This window comes from Littorina saxatilis, linkage group LG7, assembly GCF_037325665.1.
Source record: "Littorina saxatilis isolate snail1 linkage group LG7, US_GU_Lsax_2.0, whole genome shotgun sequence".
NCBI classification, from domain to species: domain Eukaryota; kingdom Metazoa; phylum Mollusca; class Gastropoda; order Littorinimorpha; family Littorinidae; genus Littorina; species Littorina saxatilis.
In genome coordinates, this window is record NC_090251.1 from 33526178 (window position 1) to 33541179 (window position 15002).

General features: G+C 41.2%; 1 protein-coding gene across 1 annotated transcript in view; it reads right to left on the minus strand.

Annotated features, from left to right (window-relative positions):
* The window catches only part of LOC138971234 (receptor-type tyrosine-protein phosphatase R-like), a 36856-nt gene that overhangs the window by 7560 nt on the left and 14294 nt on the right, over positions 1-15002 (minus strand). Inside the window, exons 4-15 of the mRNA XM_070343923.1 lie at positions 12954-13115; positions 12338-12445; positions 10403-10659; positions 9761-9847; positions 9223-9322; positions 8607-8685; positions 7996-8072; positions 6698-6835; positions 5981-6094; positions 4829-4995; positions 3713-3826; positions 186-3083 (exon numbers count right to left, since the gene is read on the minus strand). Of these exons, the coding sequence (XP_070200024.1) occupies positions 2960-3083; positions 3713-3826; positions 4829-4995; positions 5981-6094; positions 6698-6835; positions 7996-8072; positions 8607-8685; positions 9223-9322; positions 9761-9847; positions 10403-10659; positions 12338-12445; positions 12954-13115 (1527 nt within the window). The 3' untranslated portion in view covers positions 186-2959. The remainder of the gene's footprint in view (positions 1-185; positions 3084-3712; positions 3827-4828; positions 4996-5980; positions 6095-6697; positions 6836-7995; positions 8073-8606; positions 8686-9222; positions 9323-9760; positions 9848-10402; positions 10660-12337; positions 12446-12953; positions 13116-15002) is intronic.

Genomic DNA, 15002 nt, shown 5'->3' on the forward strand with positions numbered 1-15002 from the left:
TAAAGTGTAGAGGTCATTGGAGGTCACGACTAAACAAAATATGAGCCCGATCGCTTTGATAGTTTCCGAGAAAAGTCCAACGTTAAGGTGGTGTCTACGGCCGGCCGGCCGGACGGCCGGCCGGACAGACTAACACTGACCGATTACATAGAGTCACTTTTTCTCAAGTGACTCAAAAATCAAACGTGTCAGGATAAATGAAGTGACATCTCCAGCCGTGTCTCAGATAGTTGAACAGCTTCACACTAGACCATGTCCAAATAAAAGTTGGGTTTATATGGGCTTTGTTTGAGTTACACAAATATGTGATGTCACTAATCAGTTAAGCAAACGATCATTGCATCACAGTGAACAGCAAGCTCTCGTCTGCATGCTGTTAAAAGAAGAAGGCGTAATATTGAGCGGACACTGTTTTTGTATGCAGAGTCTGCTCGATACGATCGATGCTCTTTCTTACAAAAACATGCACATCTGAGCTCATTATTTACTGCCGCTGTGTTAATAGCTTGCCATAGAATCAGGAGGCGACAACTCCTCCACGGCTTGTCAAAACTCTAACAGACTTATTTCTGGAATTTGTCTATTTAGTTTTGTGTTTTGGAGATCACTAGTAAAACCAACTTTTACCGTCTCCGTTCACCCCCAAAAAGTATGTTTTCACATGTGCCCGCAAGGTAAAGCTTTACCTTTGGCTCTCATAACTTTCTAACCTGTGAAACGTACTAGCAAAAAAACTTGGTATGATGGACATGATTCTTTTTTCTCACAGTGAGAGCACTACTACCAAAGTAAGGATCACCTGAAGGCACTGGTCATATTGGCCTAACAATTTAAAACAATGTTCATTCCTTAACAAGTACCTACCTTCATTTCTACATTCTTTTTATTTAAAAAAAAAAAATTAAAACTTCAGCCTATGCTGAACACAGATTTCAAAAACTCTTACTGTGGGGAATTCTCTCCAAGGAGTTTTCCACTTATTATCTCAAGGCTCAGGTGCCAGTGGTTCAAGGCCACCTACAGTTTCTGAACGTACAATGCGGTGTACATTTCACAGGACTGAAGTGATTTTCAGCAGCTGATCATCACAAGCTTACTGTGAAACTAAGATTGTAATGCTACAGAATGTAGATGCTACATTCAAAGTAAAAGGCCAAACAAAATATAAGCACAATAAAGAGACAAAAATGACAATAATTTCAGGGACTTTAATATAGTCCCCCAGCATTATGCCTTTCTTTTATTTCACAACAAAATGGGGAAAAAAAGAAGTGAGCACCTCATTAGTATACCTGATTGGGTATTGCAGACAAACACTGGCAGGATATTACGTGGGGATTGGACCACAGAAGAGAAGATGAATATAAAATAAAACCCCTTAAAATAAACAAACTTTCACCGTCTCCGTTCACCCCAAAAAAGTATGTTTTCACTTGCTCTATATTTTTGCGACATCAAATAATGACCCATTCCTCATGACAGGTTGAGAAATCTTTTCGTTTATAACTTGAAAAAACAACTTCTTCTCCCTCTCTTTTCATTTTGAATTCATTTTGCATTCACCTAGCTTCCACACTGCGACACCTGTGTGCGTGCTTTATGGTCGCCATTTCGTGCACTACCAGCTCAACTATACCAGCAAAGCCTCTTGATTTCACACTAGCACTAAAAAAGCTCTAAAGAACAGATCTATAACATCCATGTACACACAAGCACAGGTATAGTTGAGACATGGCAGTATTACGCTTTTAAGTTCTCTGAGCAAGAAATAGCATATTCCCATCCTATCCCTTGGTACCAAAATAACAAAGCCCACTCCTATCTCTTAGTTCAAACATATCAAAAGTCCTATACTATTCCTTAGTACAAGCTTGGCAAGAGACTGAGCAATTTCTGTTAGAAGTCCTCAAATGAGCTTGCTAAACTCCATACATGTACAACAATGATGGACCCTGCTAAGCTTGGTAGTCCTTTCCCCCTCTTTAGCCTGAAGTCCAACACCAAATACAGTGGTGCCTATGATGCAAGACCCCTCTGAAAAGAGGACATCTTTAAATATAGGACACATTGTCTAGTCCCTTGTCTTCACCAAAATATACCTGTCATGACAGGCCACCTGCCATGTAGGGCCACGTTCGGCTTGTCCCGAGGGGTCCTTCCATAACAGGTACCACTGTAGTACACTTGGTGTCAGACAAAGAAGGCAGTGTCAGTGTTGTACCTTGTGAAGAGACGGAGCAAATCCTTCTCTTGTCATGTCACAACTTCTATTCAATGTCCTTATCACCGGAGACGCCTTTCCGTGTCCAGTCTTCGTTTGAAAATTACTTTGCCCTTGTTTAATACGAAACAACCTTTTTCTATTTTTATTATAACCTTCAGGCATGGGAATTGAAAAAAGTAAAAAAGGCTGAAAATGTTTAAGTTATAGCAAAGTCGATGACGCGAAGCGCCTAGCCTTACTAGGGGGGTCCGGGGGCATGCTCCCCTGGCCTCTTTTCTTCAACCCAAATGGTGCAATTTGGTGTCATCTGAGCTCCAAGTTTGCCATTAAATTAAGTTTTTAGAACCATTTTTGCCTCCCTCATTTATTTTTTTCAGCGGACACTTTTGCTTTTTCGGCGGAACAAAAAAACTTTTCGGCGGAAATTTGCCTTTCGGCGGACAATTCCCATGCCTGGACCTTTCTCCTGAAGGGTCCTCTGGATCAGTGAAGTCCATAATTCACAAAGTCTTCTTCTTCTGCGTTCGTGGGCTGAAACTCCCACGTACACTCGTGTTTTTTGCACGAGTGGAATTTTACGTGTATGACCGTTTATTCACAAAGTAATACTCCAGTCAAATGTCTATCCACTTGAGGTTTCAAGGCCATGTATAGCTTCATTTTATGTTATTTTTGTTGTCCTCTCCAAGAAGGAAGTGTGAAACGACTGGGGCAACCAGTCAGTGACGCGCCGTGTCAGTGACCATCGGAGGTGAGGGCGGTGAGTGACTGGATGGAGGGTTCACCAAGGGTACGTTCGTACTCCAACAGAGCCTGGTGCACAAAGTCGTACTGTTCGTGGGTCTGGACCATCCCACCTCTAAAAGATAAAAGCAGTTCACACGTTTAGCAAAAAAACAATGCTGGCTGTTCACATTTAGCTGTTGAAACAATGAACAGAACAAGTTACAGAGAAAGAAAAAATGCGAAGGCATGTTAAATCTACCCAAGCCCTGTTTGAATTGTCATAAAGCTTGCAGTGACTTTATCTCAAGTACAGAGAAAAGGTACAATATGCACTATACAAGCATACTGTATCACATAATAGCCACACTGATTACCTAGGGTGATGATAAACTTGTGAGAATGATATGGTGTAAGAAAGTCAAAAATGCAAAAACAAACCTCAAGTATGCACAGACCTACTTTGCAACACTTGGTGTAGTAAAGGAGGGGGGGGGGGGGGGGGGGGTCATTCCCCACCTATTCTCCACAGAATTTCACTTTTATCACCATTCTCTGCAATTCTCCACCTTTCATACCTTTAGTGTGAGCCAGGCTGAACTAAGACTCACTGATTTCTCAGGTGATTCAAAAATAATGTTAACGTTTAAAAAATAGTTACTGAACTACTGACACTTATTCTTATATTTTCAAGTTTTGACTCTTTTTGTTCATTTTTTGGCCTTGTCATTGAACACAATTTAATATTTTTGGCCTCAGCATTACCTGTCGAGCCTCATGCCACAAACTATTCCCAGCACATCCACGGAGTGTTCCTCCCTGAGCTGGCGGATACCAATACTGATGCCTACAAAGCAGCCCGTCCTGCCAATGCCAGCACTGCAACACACAATATATACACTTTGGTGTCAAGACAATCTGCTGGTAAGATATAGACGCATTGCTTACACAGCATGATTCTGTGAAAAGGCTAACAAATTCACTTCAATTAATAAGTTTAAACTTGATGCTCTAACTCACCCCCCCCCTCCCCACTGTTCAGGTATGTATGTGTGTACATTTGTGTGTGTGAGGTCAATTTGTAGACTGTCTCATTTCAAATTTGTAAACCTTGTGGATGTTTTATGTGATGTTCATGTGTATATATTGTAAAACCCATACAAATGATTAAAACAAAAAACAAAAACTTAATGCAGAAATGTTTAGTGGCATTTGGGTAAGCAGGGACTCCATGGGTTTTAATTCAAGTCAAGTATTAGTCTTGGGAAGAAAAAAAACCTGCATCAAATTGAGCACATTTATCTCCCCCGAAATCGGCGTATGCTGCCTGAATGGCGGGGTAAAAACGGTCATACACGTAAAAATCCACTCGTGCTAAAACCATGAGTGAACGTAGGAGTCTAAGCCCATGAACAAAGAAGAAGAAGCACATTTATCCATCACTTGACACCAAGTGATGCATATTATATAGTACAAGAGTATTACAGTAGAACCCCCCTTAACTCATTGTCTCCCAGGTACGGATATATCTGTACCCACTCATATGGCTCTACATGACCAGGTACGGATATAACCGCTCAGACTGTTAGCTTCAGTCGCTTCCTGTAACGTCGATCCAACGCCTGCATTCCAGCGTGTTGATACACAGTTCTACACAGTTACTACAATTCTGAATGACCTACTGCAGCACAGCTGGTCTCGGCTAAAAAATCTTGATCAACATAGGTGGGGTAGAAAGTGTTAATTCATGGTTGATTCTTGAAGCTTGCATATGAATAGTATTTGCTCTTGCGACAAGAGGGGACTAAATAAATAATAAAATCAAAAAGTTAGCAGTTGATCTGTTTTGGACTTTTATTACAACCCCAGAAAAGTAGTGACCTGCAGTGGACCACAACTGGGCCGCGGGGTGAGATGCCGTCAGGTTTGAACCGCCGCAGTTCCACCTCTTTGATCAGATCCAGCAGCATGCTCGGGGAGTCGGGCGGCTTGTGGTCGGGCCACGTCGTGTACCAAAAGTGTAGCAAGGTCCTCGACTCTCCCCCAAACTGTAGCGCGTCAAAACATTGGTGTGTTAAAACACAGAAAAAAAGTTAACAAAAGAACAAGAAAGGTCATTTTATGGAACGTTTCATCAGATTATCTAATTACATTTTTTTTTAAATGTGCTTTGGGTGCTGATATTGTGTCTAGGAACCTCTCAACCCAAACCTGTGCTACATTTTCAAACATGGCTAACGTACCGTCTCCTTGCATCAAATTGTTTTTGCTCTCTCCTTATTCTAATGAAAACTGTAATGAACCAACGATTAATTAATTTTGAAGCTTCTCGGCTGAAATGCAATCCAATAGTCTGGACAGAGTCAAAGAATGCTTGACCAAAATTTTAACCATTGAAAAATGAGGGCATGACAGTGCTGCCTCTACTTTTCCAAAAAGCTGAATATGACGTCATCAAAGAAATTTATTGACAAAATGAAAATAAACTCAAAAACATGTGGGATATTATCTGCATGAATTCATGAAGGTCTGCTGAGTATAGTTTCCAGGGACAGCTCTACACGTACACACACTCACATGACCACCCTTGTCTTCCTGAAGAGACGATACAAAATAATAACCTATCAACCAACCCTTGTCTGGCTTCCCAGTATTGGCGTTAACCGGTAATTACCGGTATTTTACCGGTTGAAATGAGAAAACACCGGAAAATAATTGGCTGCCGGTATAACCTACCGGTTGATTTTTAGAACTACCGTTTTTTTCGCTGGTAAAACAACACAACAAGAACTCTGAGTTGGACTCTTACTGGTTCCAATGACCAGCCTACCTTTTTTTCTGGATAGTTTTCATCATAAAAGTTTGTGTACCAGTTTCAACAAATACTAGCGCCATCACTGGCTTCCCGGCCTATCCGAAAACATTAAGTGAAAATTAACTTGACTTAATGTAAAGAATGTTGGCACTGTGACCTTTCTATGAATTTCTGCTTTTCCAATATGCTACTAAACTTCACCAGTACAGCTTACTCACTTTGAGGTGTAAATGTCTGACCACATATCCCCTCTTCTGTATAATCTTGGCAACTGTCACTTCTATGTCGCCGTACACACCATGGTTCTCTGGGAGGTAGTTCTCACACTTTGGCTGCAAACAAAGCCGTATTATGTCACACACAGAGAAATTAATAACAACAATATACAATAATACTTGCTGCTAATGAACACATACTGCTGTCTGAAAGATGAAAACAATGAATTAGAGGAAGTTATGCTTAATCTTACAGTCAACTATACATGGTTCAAATACGATCTCTCTCTCTCTCACACACACACAGTCTCTCTCTCTTTCATGACTGCATGTACACACGAGTTCAACCCACAAAAATGCAGAAAACAAACCTCTGGCATTACGAACAAGCACAGTAACAACAAAAACAACCATACAGGAATGTACACACTTTTTCTACTAATAATCTTTCTGATTCTACATCCTTGAATGTTGTTCGAAAAGTAAGATTTGTACCTTTATCATTTTAACCATAATTAGTGTCTTCTGTCATCTGTCTTCTTCCTTTTTGTGTACTTCTTGTGCCTGATGAAGACCCAAGTGGTCGAAACGTCGCCTGCATTTGTTTCGTTTTCGTCCTTCCAACGTGAGTACATCTCTTTTTGGTCTTTTTGTTTTATAATTAGTATTATAAGTACACCCCAAGATTAAATTCCAAGCTAATCAGCCCTGTGATCATACCTTGCTTTTCTCTTTGAGTTTGGTGATCATGACGATGATGGGGGTGCGTTCGTGCCAGATCATCAGCCAGAAGTCCACTATGGTGTGCGCCATGGGGCCCTGGGTGGCTATATAGGCACGCTGCTCTCCCTCATAACCCTGGTATCATCAACACAGAGCAGAATGGAAAATGTCAAGAATTGTATAGATTTAATTTATTTTCCCTGAATGAAGAGATTTTTATGCAGAGAGGTTTTTAGTTGAGAACAATGTTATTAATCAGTACATATATTTAAATATAATATTAATGTTGTAGTGTTTCTTTTGTCTTTATGTTACATGCACCACCACTGCAATTTCTCCATGTGAAATAATAAAGTTAATTTGATTTGATTCCCTGAATGAAGAGAGACAAGCAATGATTCACACATGACCGTGGTGCCATATCTACTACTTCACAATGAAGGATCATGGTTTTTTTAAGTTCACAGATTGCTTACAACTTTGGAAATTGAATCATGACCTAGCTGGAACAGTTTATCATCTGTCGGCATTCATAACTATCTGTGTGTACTTGTTTAAAGGGAGGGCAGGTTGTTCTCTCCTCCCAAATGAGACTTTTACGAGCAGATCTACATATTTTTTTTTTGAGAGAAGGATCGTCTGTGGATGTAAAAATCTCAATCAGTGGTGCACTCTTTCTAAAGCTAGTGTTAACACTCGATTTTCTCGTTTGGATATTCCACTACCTCACGACCAAGTTATCAATGAATCAGCAGTTTTCTGTCTAGACTCCTGATTTTGATCACTTGTGTTCATAGTATAGCAGTCATTAAACAGCACACTTGCCTGTTACCAGACCAATATGTTTGAACTCAAATTGGATCCTGGACTTTTAACAAGGTTTCGCTTGCAATGAGAGTGATCTTTCCTTGAGCTTGCTACTTTAACATGGGACAAGACCATCCCTCCACTTGGTCGCATACCAAAAATCAACACCCCGACTGATTGCTGTGGTGAGTTACAAATTGTTCAATTAATTCATCAAAATGTCCCACTGTGCACAGAGAAAACCAAGGCTGTTAATTTTTGGTATGTTACCAAATAGAGGGATGGTCTTATCCCATGTAAAAGCCAGGTCTGCAGATCTGAGATGGTGAGCCAGGACTGTTCCTTTAACAACACCCCTTTCAGTACATAACAAATTTCTTATCTTTCATTGTCAAACATACGGTTCATTTCTGTCTTAAAAGCAGCAAGAACTGCTAAGACCAGCAGAGACAAAATATCGTGGCCATCTTTTTAAACCTTGAACGTACCCGTATATAATTGGCATTGATATAAGCAGTCAGGGGGTCCTGATCAGCATCAGGCAAAATCACCCGTGAATGTTCATCTGCAAGATTGAAATATCACACTGTCGTTTACCAACCAATTTCAATCATAAGCTGATCTAATAGGAAATGCAAAGCCCATATTCTGAATTTTTTTTCTCTCACAAACTGAACATATTGATCATTCTGAGATCCTTTTGAGCAAATATGTGTACTGAATCATTCTGCTCAATTAATCCTTTGACTGCCATCTTCCACATTTTCAATCAGGTTACATCACCAAGAGTCAATAGTCCAAGGGAGACAACACCCGTAAATTGCCAATTGATTTGCAGTACGATGATTGCCTCCCTTTTGAGTTCTCTATGTCGTCGTTTTGACATGCACATTATAATTTGTTTATTTGATTGATACATTTAAAAAAAAGTGTCCGTCAGTCAAGGGGTTCATTGTTAAAAGTATATCTTAGTTCAAATAATAAACTGTGTACAGCTTCACCTTAACATCTACATTTATTCATAGGAAGGGCTTTATGTCTGAAACATGGAACTAATTAATTCACCTTTTCCATTCAGAATAATATGGACAGTACTTACTTGGAATAATAGTCTTATAGCGATTCTTCATGCCTGAGCCTGCTACTGACACTTTTTCTGGATGATTCATGGGTATTTCCTGCAAAAGAATATCAATAAGTAAAATGTCTAAATACAACTCAATAAATATATGCATATGGCAAAAAATGAAGGCCATTTTGTTTGTTTGTTTGTTCGTTCATGGGCTGAAACTCCCACGGCTTTTACGTGTATGACCGTTTTTACCCCGCCATTTAGGCAGCCATACGCCGCTTTCGGAGGAAGCATGCTGAGTATTTTCGTGTTTCTATAACCCACCGAACTCTGACATGGATTACAGGATCTTTTTCGTGCGCACTTGGTCTTGTGCTTGCGTGTACACACGGGGGTGTTCGGACACCAAGGAGAGTCTGCACACAAAGTTGACTCTGAGAAATAAATCTCTCGCCGAACGTGGGGACGAACTCACGCTGACAGCGGCCAACTGGATACAAATCCAGCGCGCTACCGACTGAGCTACATCCCCGCCCGGTGAAGACCATAAAATAGCAGGGGAAAAATGGAATTACATTAGAAGAGTACACAAAATTAATTATAAAATATATACTCAAAATAAATTGGTTGAATTCAAACTTACCCAAAATTCTTCATATAGAACTTTTGTATTTTTGGCAGCATTCCTTAAGTCTCTACGGCTGAGTCGGTTTCCAGCAGACATGAGAAACTCTAAACCAGTGCTGAAACACAGAGAAAGGTATCAATGCACACATTTTACTCCCAGAGAGACACTTCTGTCACTGAAATGAGAACAGAGGGCATCAAGGAATGAAATCAGATAAAACACATAACTTGGATGTGGGTTAACATCCCCTATCTTTAATCTAATTTTAAGTAGAGTCAAAACCTCATTTGCCATGACCTAGGCACTCTGCATCCTTGCAGATTCGCTTGTTGAAAAAAATAATGCAAGAAATTCACTTGGAAAAAATCCACACATCACATCTGAAGCATGAATCTGCAGAGAAAATATACCAAAATGTTTTTTAATAAATAAATAGTGGAAGTTTAAGGGATTTATGTGCTTTGAAAATGTTGTGTTCAACTTTGTCCTTACTGGACTGAAAAGCATAACATTCTTTTTATTTTTTAAGAAAGTCTTGTGGATTTGACCTCACCTTTCTTTTGGAGGAGTCCCATCCCAGCCCCTCATGTCGGGAGATGCCTGGAGGTCCAGAGTGAGCGATGCGTTCGACCCCCGCCTACTTCAAACACAAACGTACAGCTAAAAGCTCAGATTTAGAGTTAGGAAGCCTGAAACCTATGTCACACACACCCTTTGACACCCGCCTACTTCAAACACAAACGTACAGCTAAAAGCTCAGATTCAGATTTACGAAGCCTGAAACTAATGTCACATTAACACTTCTTAACATTTTGTTCGCTTTGAAGCCAATGATCATAATAACAACAGTGTTATTAGCTGCATTTATTAGCTGCATTGTGTGAAAACGATATACATATGACTATGGAGAATCTACCGTTGCACTGCCATTCTCAGCAATTACATTTTTAATGAGAGGGACAGAGAGAAAGTAAACTCAACAACCCTAAAACACAGTAAATCAAACAGTCGATTACCAAATTTGGAAAAACTATGCAAATGAAGCCAAACTTACAGAGCTCTCTCAACCGAATTATCTCTAGTGGTATCATGAAAGATGTAGGATATGTACGACTGAATAAAACAAGTAAACACACAAAGAAATTAACAATCTACGAAAGATAGACAGAAACTGTCAGACTTAATTAATATGTACCTCTCCAGCAGTCCTTTTCTCTTCTTCCTGACGGGCTGGGCTGGGACTGGGGTGGTTACAAACCCGACAGGCACAAAGATTGGGGCGGCGCAGGGCTGTATAGCCAGCGGGGAACCCAGGTCTGGAGTAACATCAGGGTATAAGACATGCTGCTGTTGTTGCTGCTGCTGCTGATGGTAAAGCGTCTGACTTCCCAGGCTCTCCGGACTGTTAGATAAGTCCATACCGTCTTTGGCTCGGCAGAAACAGGCATATGTCTGGGTAGATAAGAATAACACGATCACATGCCAGTTCAAATACAAATACAGCGGTACCTGCGATGAAAGGACACCCTTGGGACCATCCACAAGTGTCCCTACATTGCAGGTGGCCTGTCTGTTTGTTTGTTTGTTTGCTTAACGCCCAGCTGACCACGAAGGGCCATATCAGGGCGGTGCTGCTTTGACATTTAACGTGCGCCACACACAAGACAGAAGTCGCAGCACAGGCTTCATGTCTCACTATTTTGACACCGGACCAACCAGTCCTAGCACTAACCCCATAATGCCAGACGCCAGGCGGAGCAGCCACTAGATTGCCAATTTTAAAGTCTTAGGTATGACCCGGCCGGGGTTCGAACCCACAACCTCCCGATCACGGGGCGGACGCCTTACCACTAGGCCAACCGTGCCGGTCAGGTGGCCTGTCATGACAGGTACATTTTGGTAGAAATAATAGACAAAGGGACACCAGCTGGTGTCCTTTTAAGGGAGGTGTCTTCTCATCAGAGGGGCCATACATCGCAGGTACCACTGTAGTATTTTGAGGCCCATCTCACGAGAGGCCACCTTCTTATAAAGGACATTTTCTATTTTCCTTTTGTCCGTTATTTTGACCACATTCTACCCGTCAAAATAGGTCACCTGCAATGTAGGATTTGTTTTTCAAGGTGCCCTTTCCTACAGATACCACTGTATTTGGAATCCAGTCACTATTCTTTATCTGTGTTGTCAACAGTTTTGTGTGATTCTATTATTTTTTGTATCACTACCTCTTCTGCCAATTTGTCTTCTTATTTCTGCAAAGTCTGTGAAACATAACTGATTTAAACTGCTCCGGCAGGAACACCCGAACTCACTGGAGCTCAAAATGCTCACAGAAAAAAGTGCAACCTTGCATGGTTGTTTAAAATTACGGAAACAAATAATTCAAACAAACGAGCGGCCTTGATATGCAGAGTGGTACCTGTGATGAAAGTACACCCTTGGGACCAGTAGAGAGTGTTCCTGCATTGCAGGTGGCCTGTCATGACAGATACATTTTGGTAGAGATAATAGACAAGGGATGCCAGAAGGTGTGCAGTGGCGTGGTGGTAAGACGTCGGCCTCCTAATCGGGAAATCGTGAGTTCGAATCCCGGTCGCTGCCGCCTGGTGGGTTGAGAGTGGAGATTTTTCCGATATTCCAGGTCAACTTATGTGCAGACCTGCTAGTGACTTAACCCCTTTCGTGTGTACACGCAAGCACAAGACCAAGTGTGCACGGAAAAGATCCTGTAATCCATGTCAGAGTTCGGTGGGTTATAGAAACACGAAAATACCCAGCATGCCTCCCCCGAAATCGGCGTATGCTACCTGAATGGCGGGGTAAAAACGGTCATACACGTAAAAATCCACTCGTGCTAAAAACATGAGTGAACGTGGGAGTCTAAGCCCATGAACAAAGAAGAAGAAGAAGGTGTCCTTTTAAGGAAGGTGTCCTCGCATGGCAGGGGCCACACATCGTAGGGACCACTGTACCTTAAAGAAGGAAATCACCAACTTTACTTACACTGGTACTAATTAAAAGCAGGGTCGAGGTGCACAACGTGAAAACTTAAGTAATGCTGTCTGCAAAACAGACAAGCTGTACACCATCAACTCAAATTGAAAGCCAGAGCAGGAAAACTAATGCTCACCGTTATACCCAAGACAAAGACGACAAGAATGGAACCTCCAGCCACGATGTACGGAAAATAGGGTTGCATCCAAACGGGGGAATCATACACAGCATAAATGATCCCATGCTGCAATAAAGGTGAGAAAAGAAACCATGCTTAGGATGAACATCAAATTAAATGAGAATATCTTAGCAACTTACAAGATCAAACCGGCTCTGGTGTTAACTTATATGAATATTGGACCATAAAAGGAACTAGGGGGTTTGCTAGAAGGGGATCCTAACAATATAACCACCACCCGTCTAAAATAATAACCACTTTCAGCAGGTTGTATGGTAGTAAAAGAGAGGTTCAACTGTATTTACACATTTCAAGCTGTTTTACATCGTTGAAAGAAACACACAAACTTAGGCAGACTGATAGCCAGTCTACTGACAGACAGACAGACAGACAGTCACAGAAGCACACACACATGTTCTCTCCATTAAGACTGTCATACAAAGTTCTTTCTAATTCTATCTAAGAATTTTGTGCAAGAAAACTACAAGGCTCATCGAATCATCACGTGGACATTCTCATTCAAAACCAACTTACTGATGCTATCAATCAATACTTCCACCTGAAGTTTTCTCACCTCATGTGTAAGCTGCTGTATTTTGAGCTCTGGCACCGTGTTCTGCAGCTCCTGCAGGAGATTGGGGTGCTTGAGGATCTCCTTGGCTGGCACCGGTACTGGCTGCATGTCACTCCCCACTTCCGGCCGGAAAAATGACAGTTCCACAACATTGCCTGCAAACTGCACACACAGGAAAAATGCCTCAATAATAAATACTGAGAACTGGTATGACACATCTTGCCTTTAATGGCGTGTTCACATCTCTGGAACAAGCTTGCGAGCTGGCTATCACAAGCCACCTGCTTGGCACTTTCCAGATGGTAAACATCCCGTTCCGAACAAACACGGTTGTTCACACTGTCCTCGCAAAACTTTCGCGCCTTCCTCACTGTCTCTCTTAGACAAGCTAAACAACTAGTGGAAGATGCGTGCAGATCGGGAATTATTAATATATATATATTATAATCAGTATTGATATGGCCTATAATATATGACAAAAGTACTGTGAATTGTAAAATGAATGCATTCACTTTGGTGGGGAAAAAACGCCGTTTTTCTGTACACCACCACCCCGCCCCCTTATTCCCCCCACCCCAAATCCGCTTTTTCTTTAACCATTATTGAGGAATTAACAGGGACATCGCTAGATGGCAGACTCAAAAAGTTAGGGCAGAGGAAACTCCAGACACCGCAGCCGGCTGGCAAGTCAAGACCTGCTCCCACGGTCACCATAAACAAAACTGCATGACATGCGGTGACGAATAACACGCGCCGGTAACGGGAATTAAACCAGCGAGATGGCAAGTGTTAGGATAATGTAAACGTACCTTTACACTGTGAGTGCTAACCTGAAATGTCATGACGTATTTCACCGTTTCTGTGAGTGAAAATATCGGAATATTTTCGTTATTTGATCTCTTCAATTGCATTGGATTGGATTTCATGTCAAAATAAAGCTGCTGCCATGTTCTTTCAACTCGAAGTGACTGGTTGATGCATCAAATGACTGGTCTTTTTGTTGTTTCTCTTGCCTAGGGTTGGTTCGTATCAGTTTACACAACACCAAGCCCGATCACCGCGTTTACAACAGTAAACAATCGATTTTCAAAGTGCTATTCTGTAACACAATACATTTGGCACTATGGTACAGCAGTACAGATGTATTGTGATGGAATAACATTGACACCCTAAACTCTTTGACAGCCTACTTGTGAACAATGCTATGCTTATGCATATGTTTAAATTGCTAATGTAATGCAATTAAATTGTATTGTGAGGGTTGACACACCAACACAAAAGATCTCTGGTCTCCTTTGTGTTGACACTCAGCTACCCTTATGCACGTGTTTGAATTGTTACATTTGATGCACATCCTTCAATAGCACACTATAATCATTGCATGTTCTTGAATCTGTGTTTGTGTTGACTGGAAATATCTGGTATTTCACGCACGATTACATGACAATGCCAGCTAGAAAAGAAACTTTCAACCAGTCAGCCACGGCCAGTTATGGTTGCATTGGACCATTTTTCAAGTTATATTAAATCAGGTATTGCTACACTGTAGTTTGAATGAATGTATGTTATGACCCATGGAGTGACTTGTTTTTAACGGAATTCTTCCTGTCTTTCTGGAAATTATACCAGTTTACAAAACAAGTATACCAGCATCACATGCACAGTCTTAACTTAAATGGGTGACATGCATGGCATGACCATTCTATTCCTATGACACCTAAAGACTGATAACGCATGACACCGATTGACAGAAGGCATATGCTGCCTGAATGGCAGGGTAAAAACGGTCATGCATACACATATAAATCCACTCGTGCAAAAACATGAGTGAACGTGGGAGTTTCAGCCCATAAACACAAAGAAGAAGAAAAAAGAAGGACTCGTGCTTAAATTTACACGGACCCGCACACCGCCCCGGGAAAGAGAGACATGGAGGATGCTTTGTTTACAGCCGACTTATTATGACTGTGAGATAAAGAGTAGAGACTGACTTTGTGTGTTATGATGTTACTTTGTACTAATAATGAGCAGTCTTGACAAATGAACGGC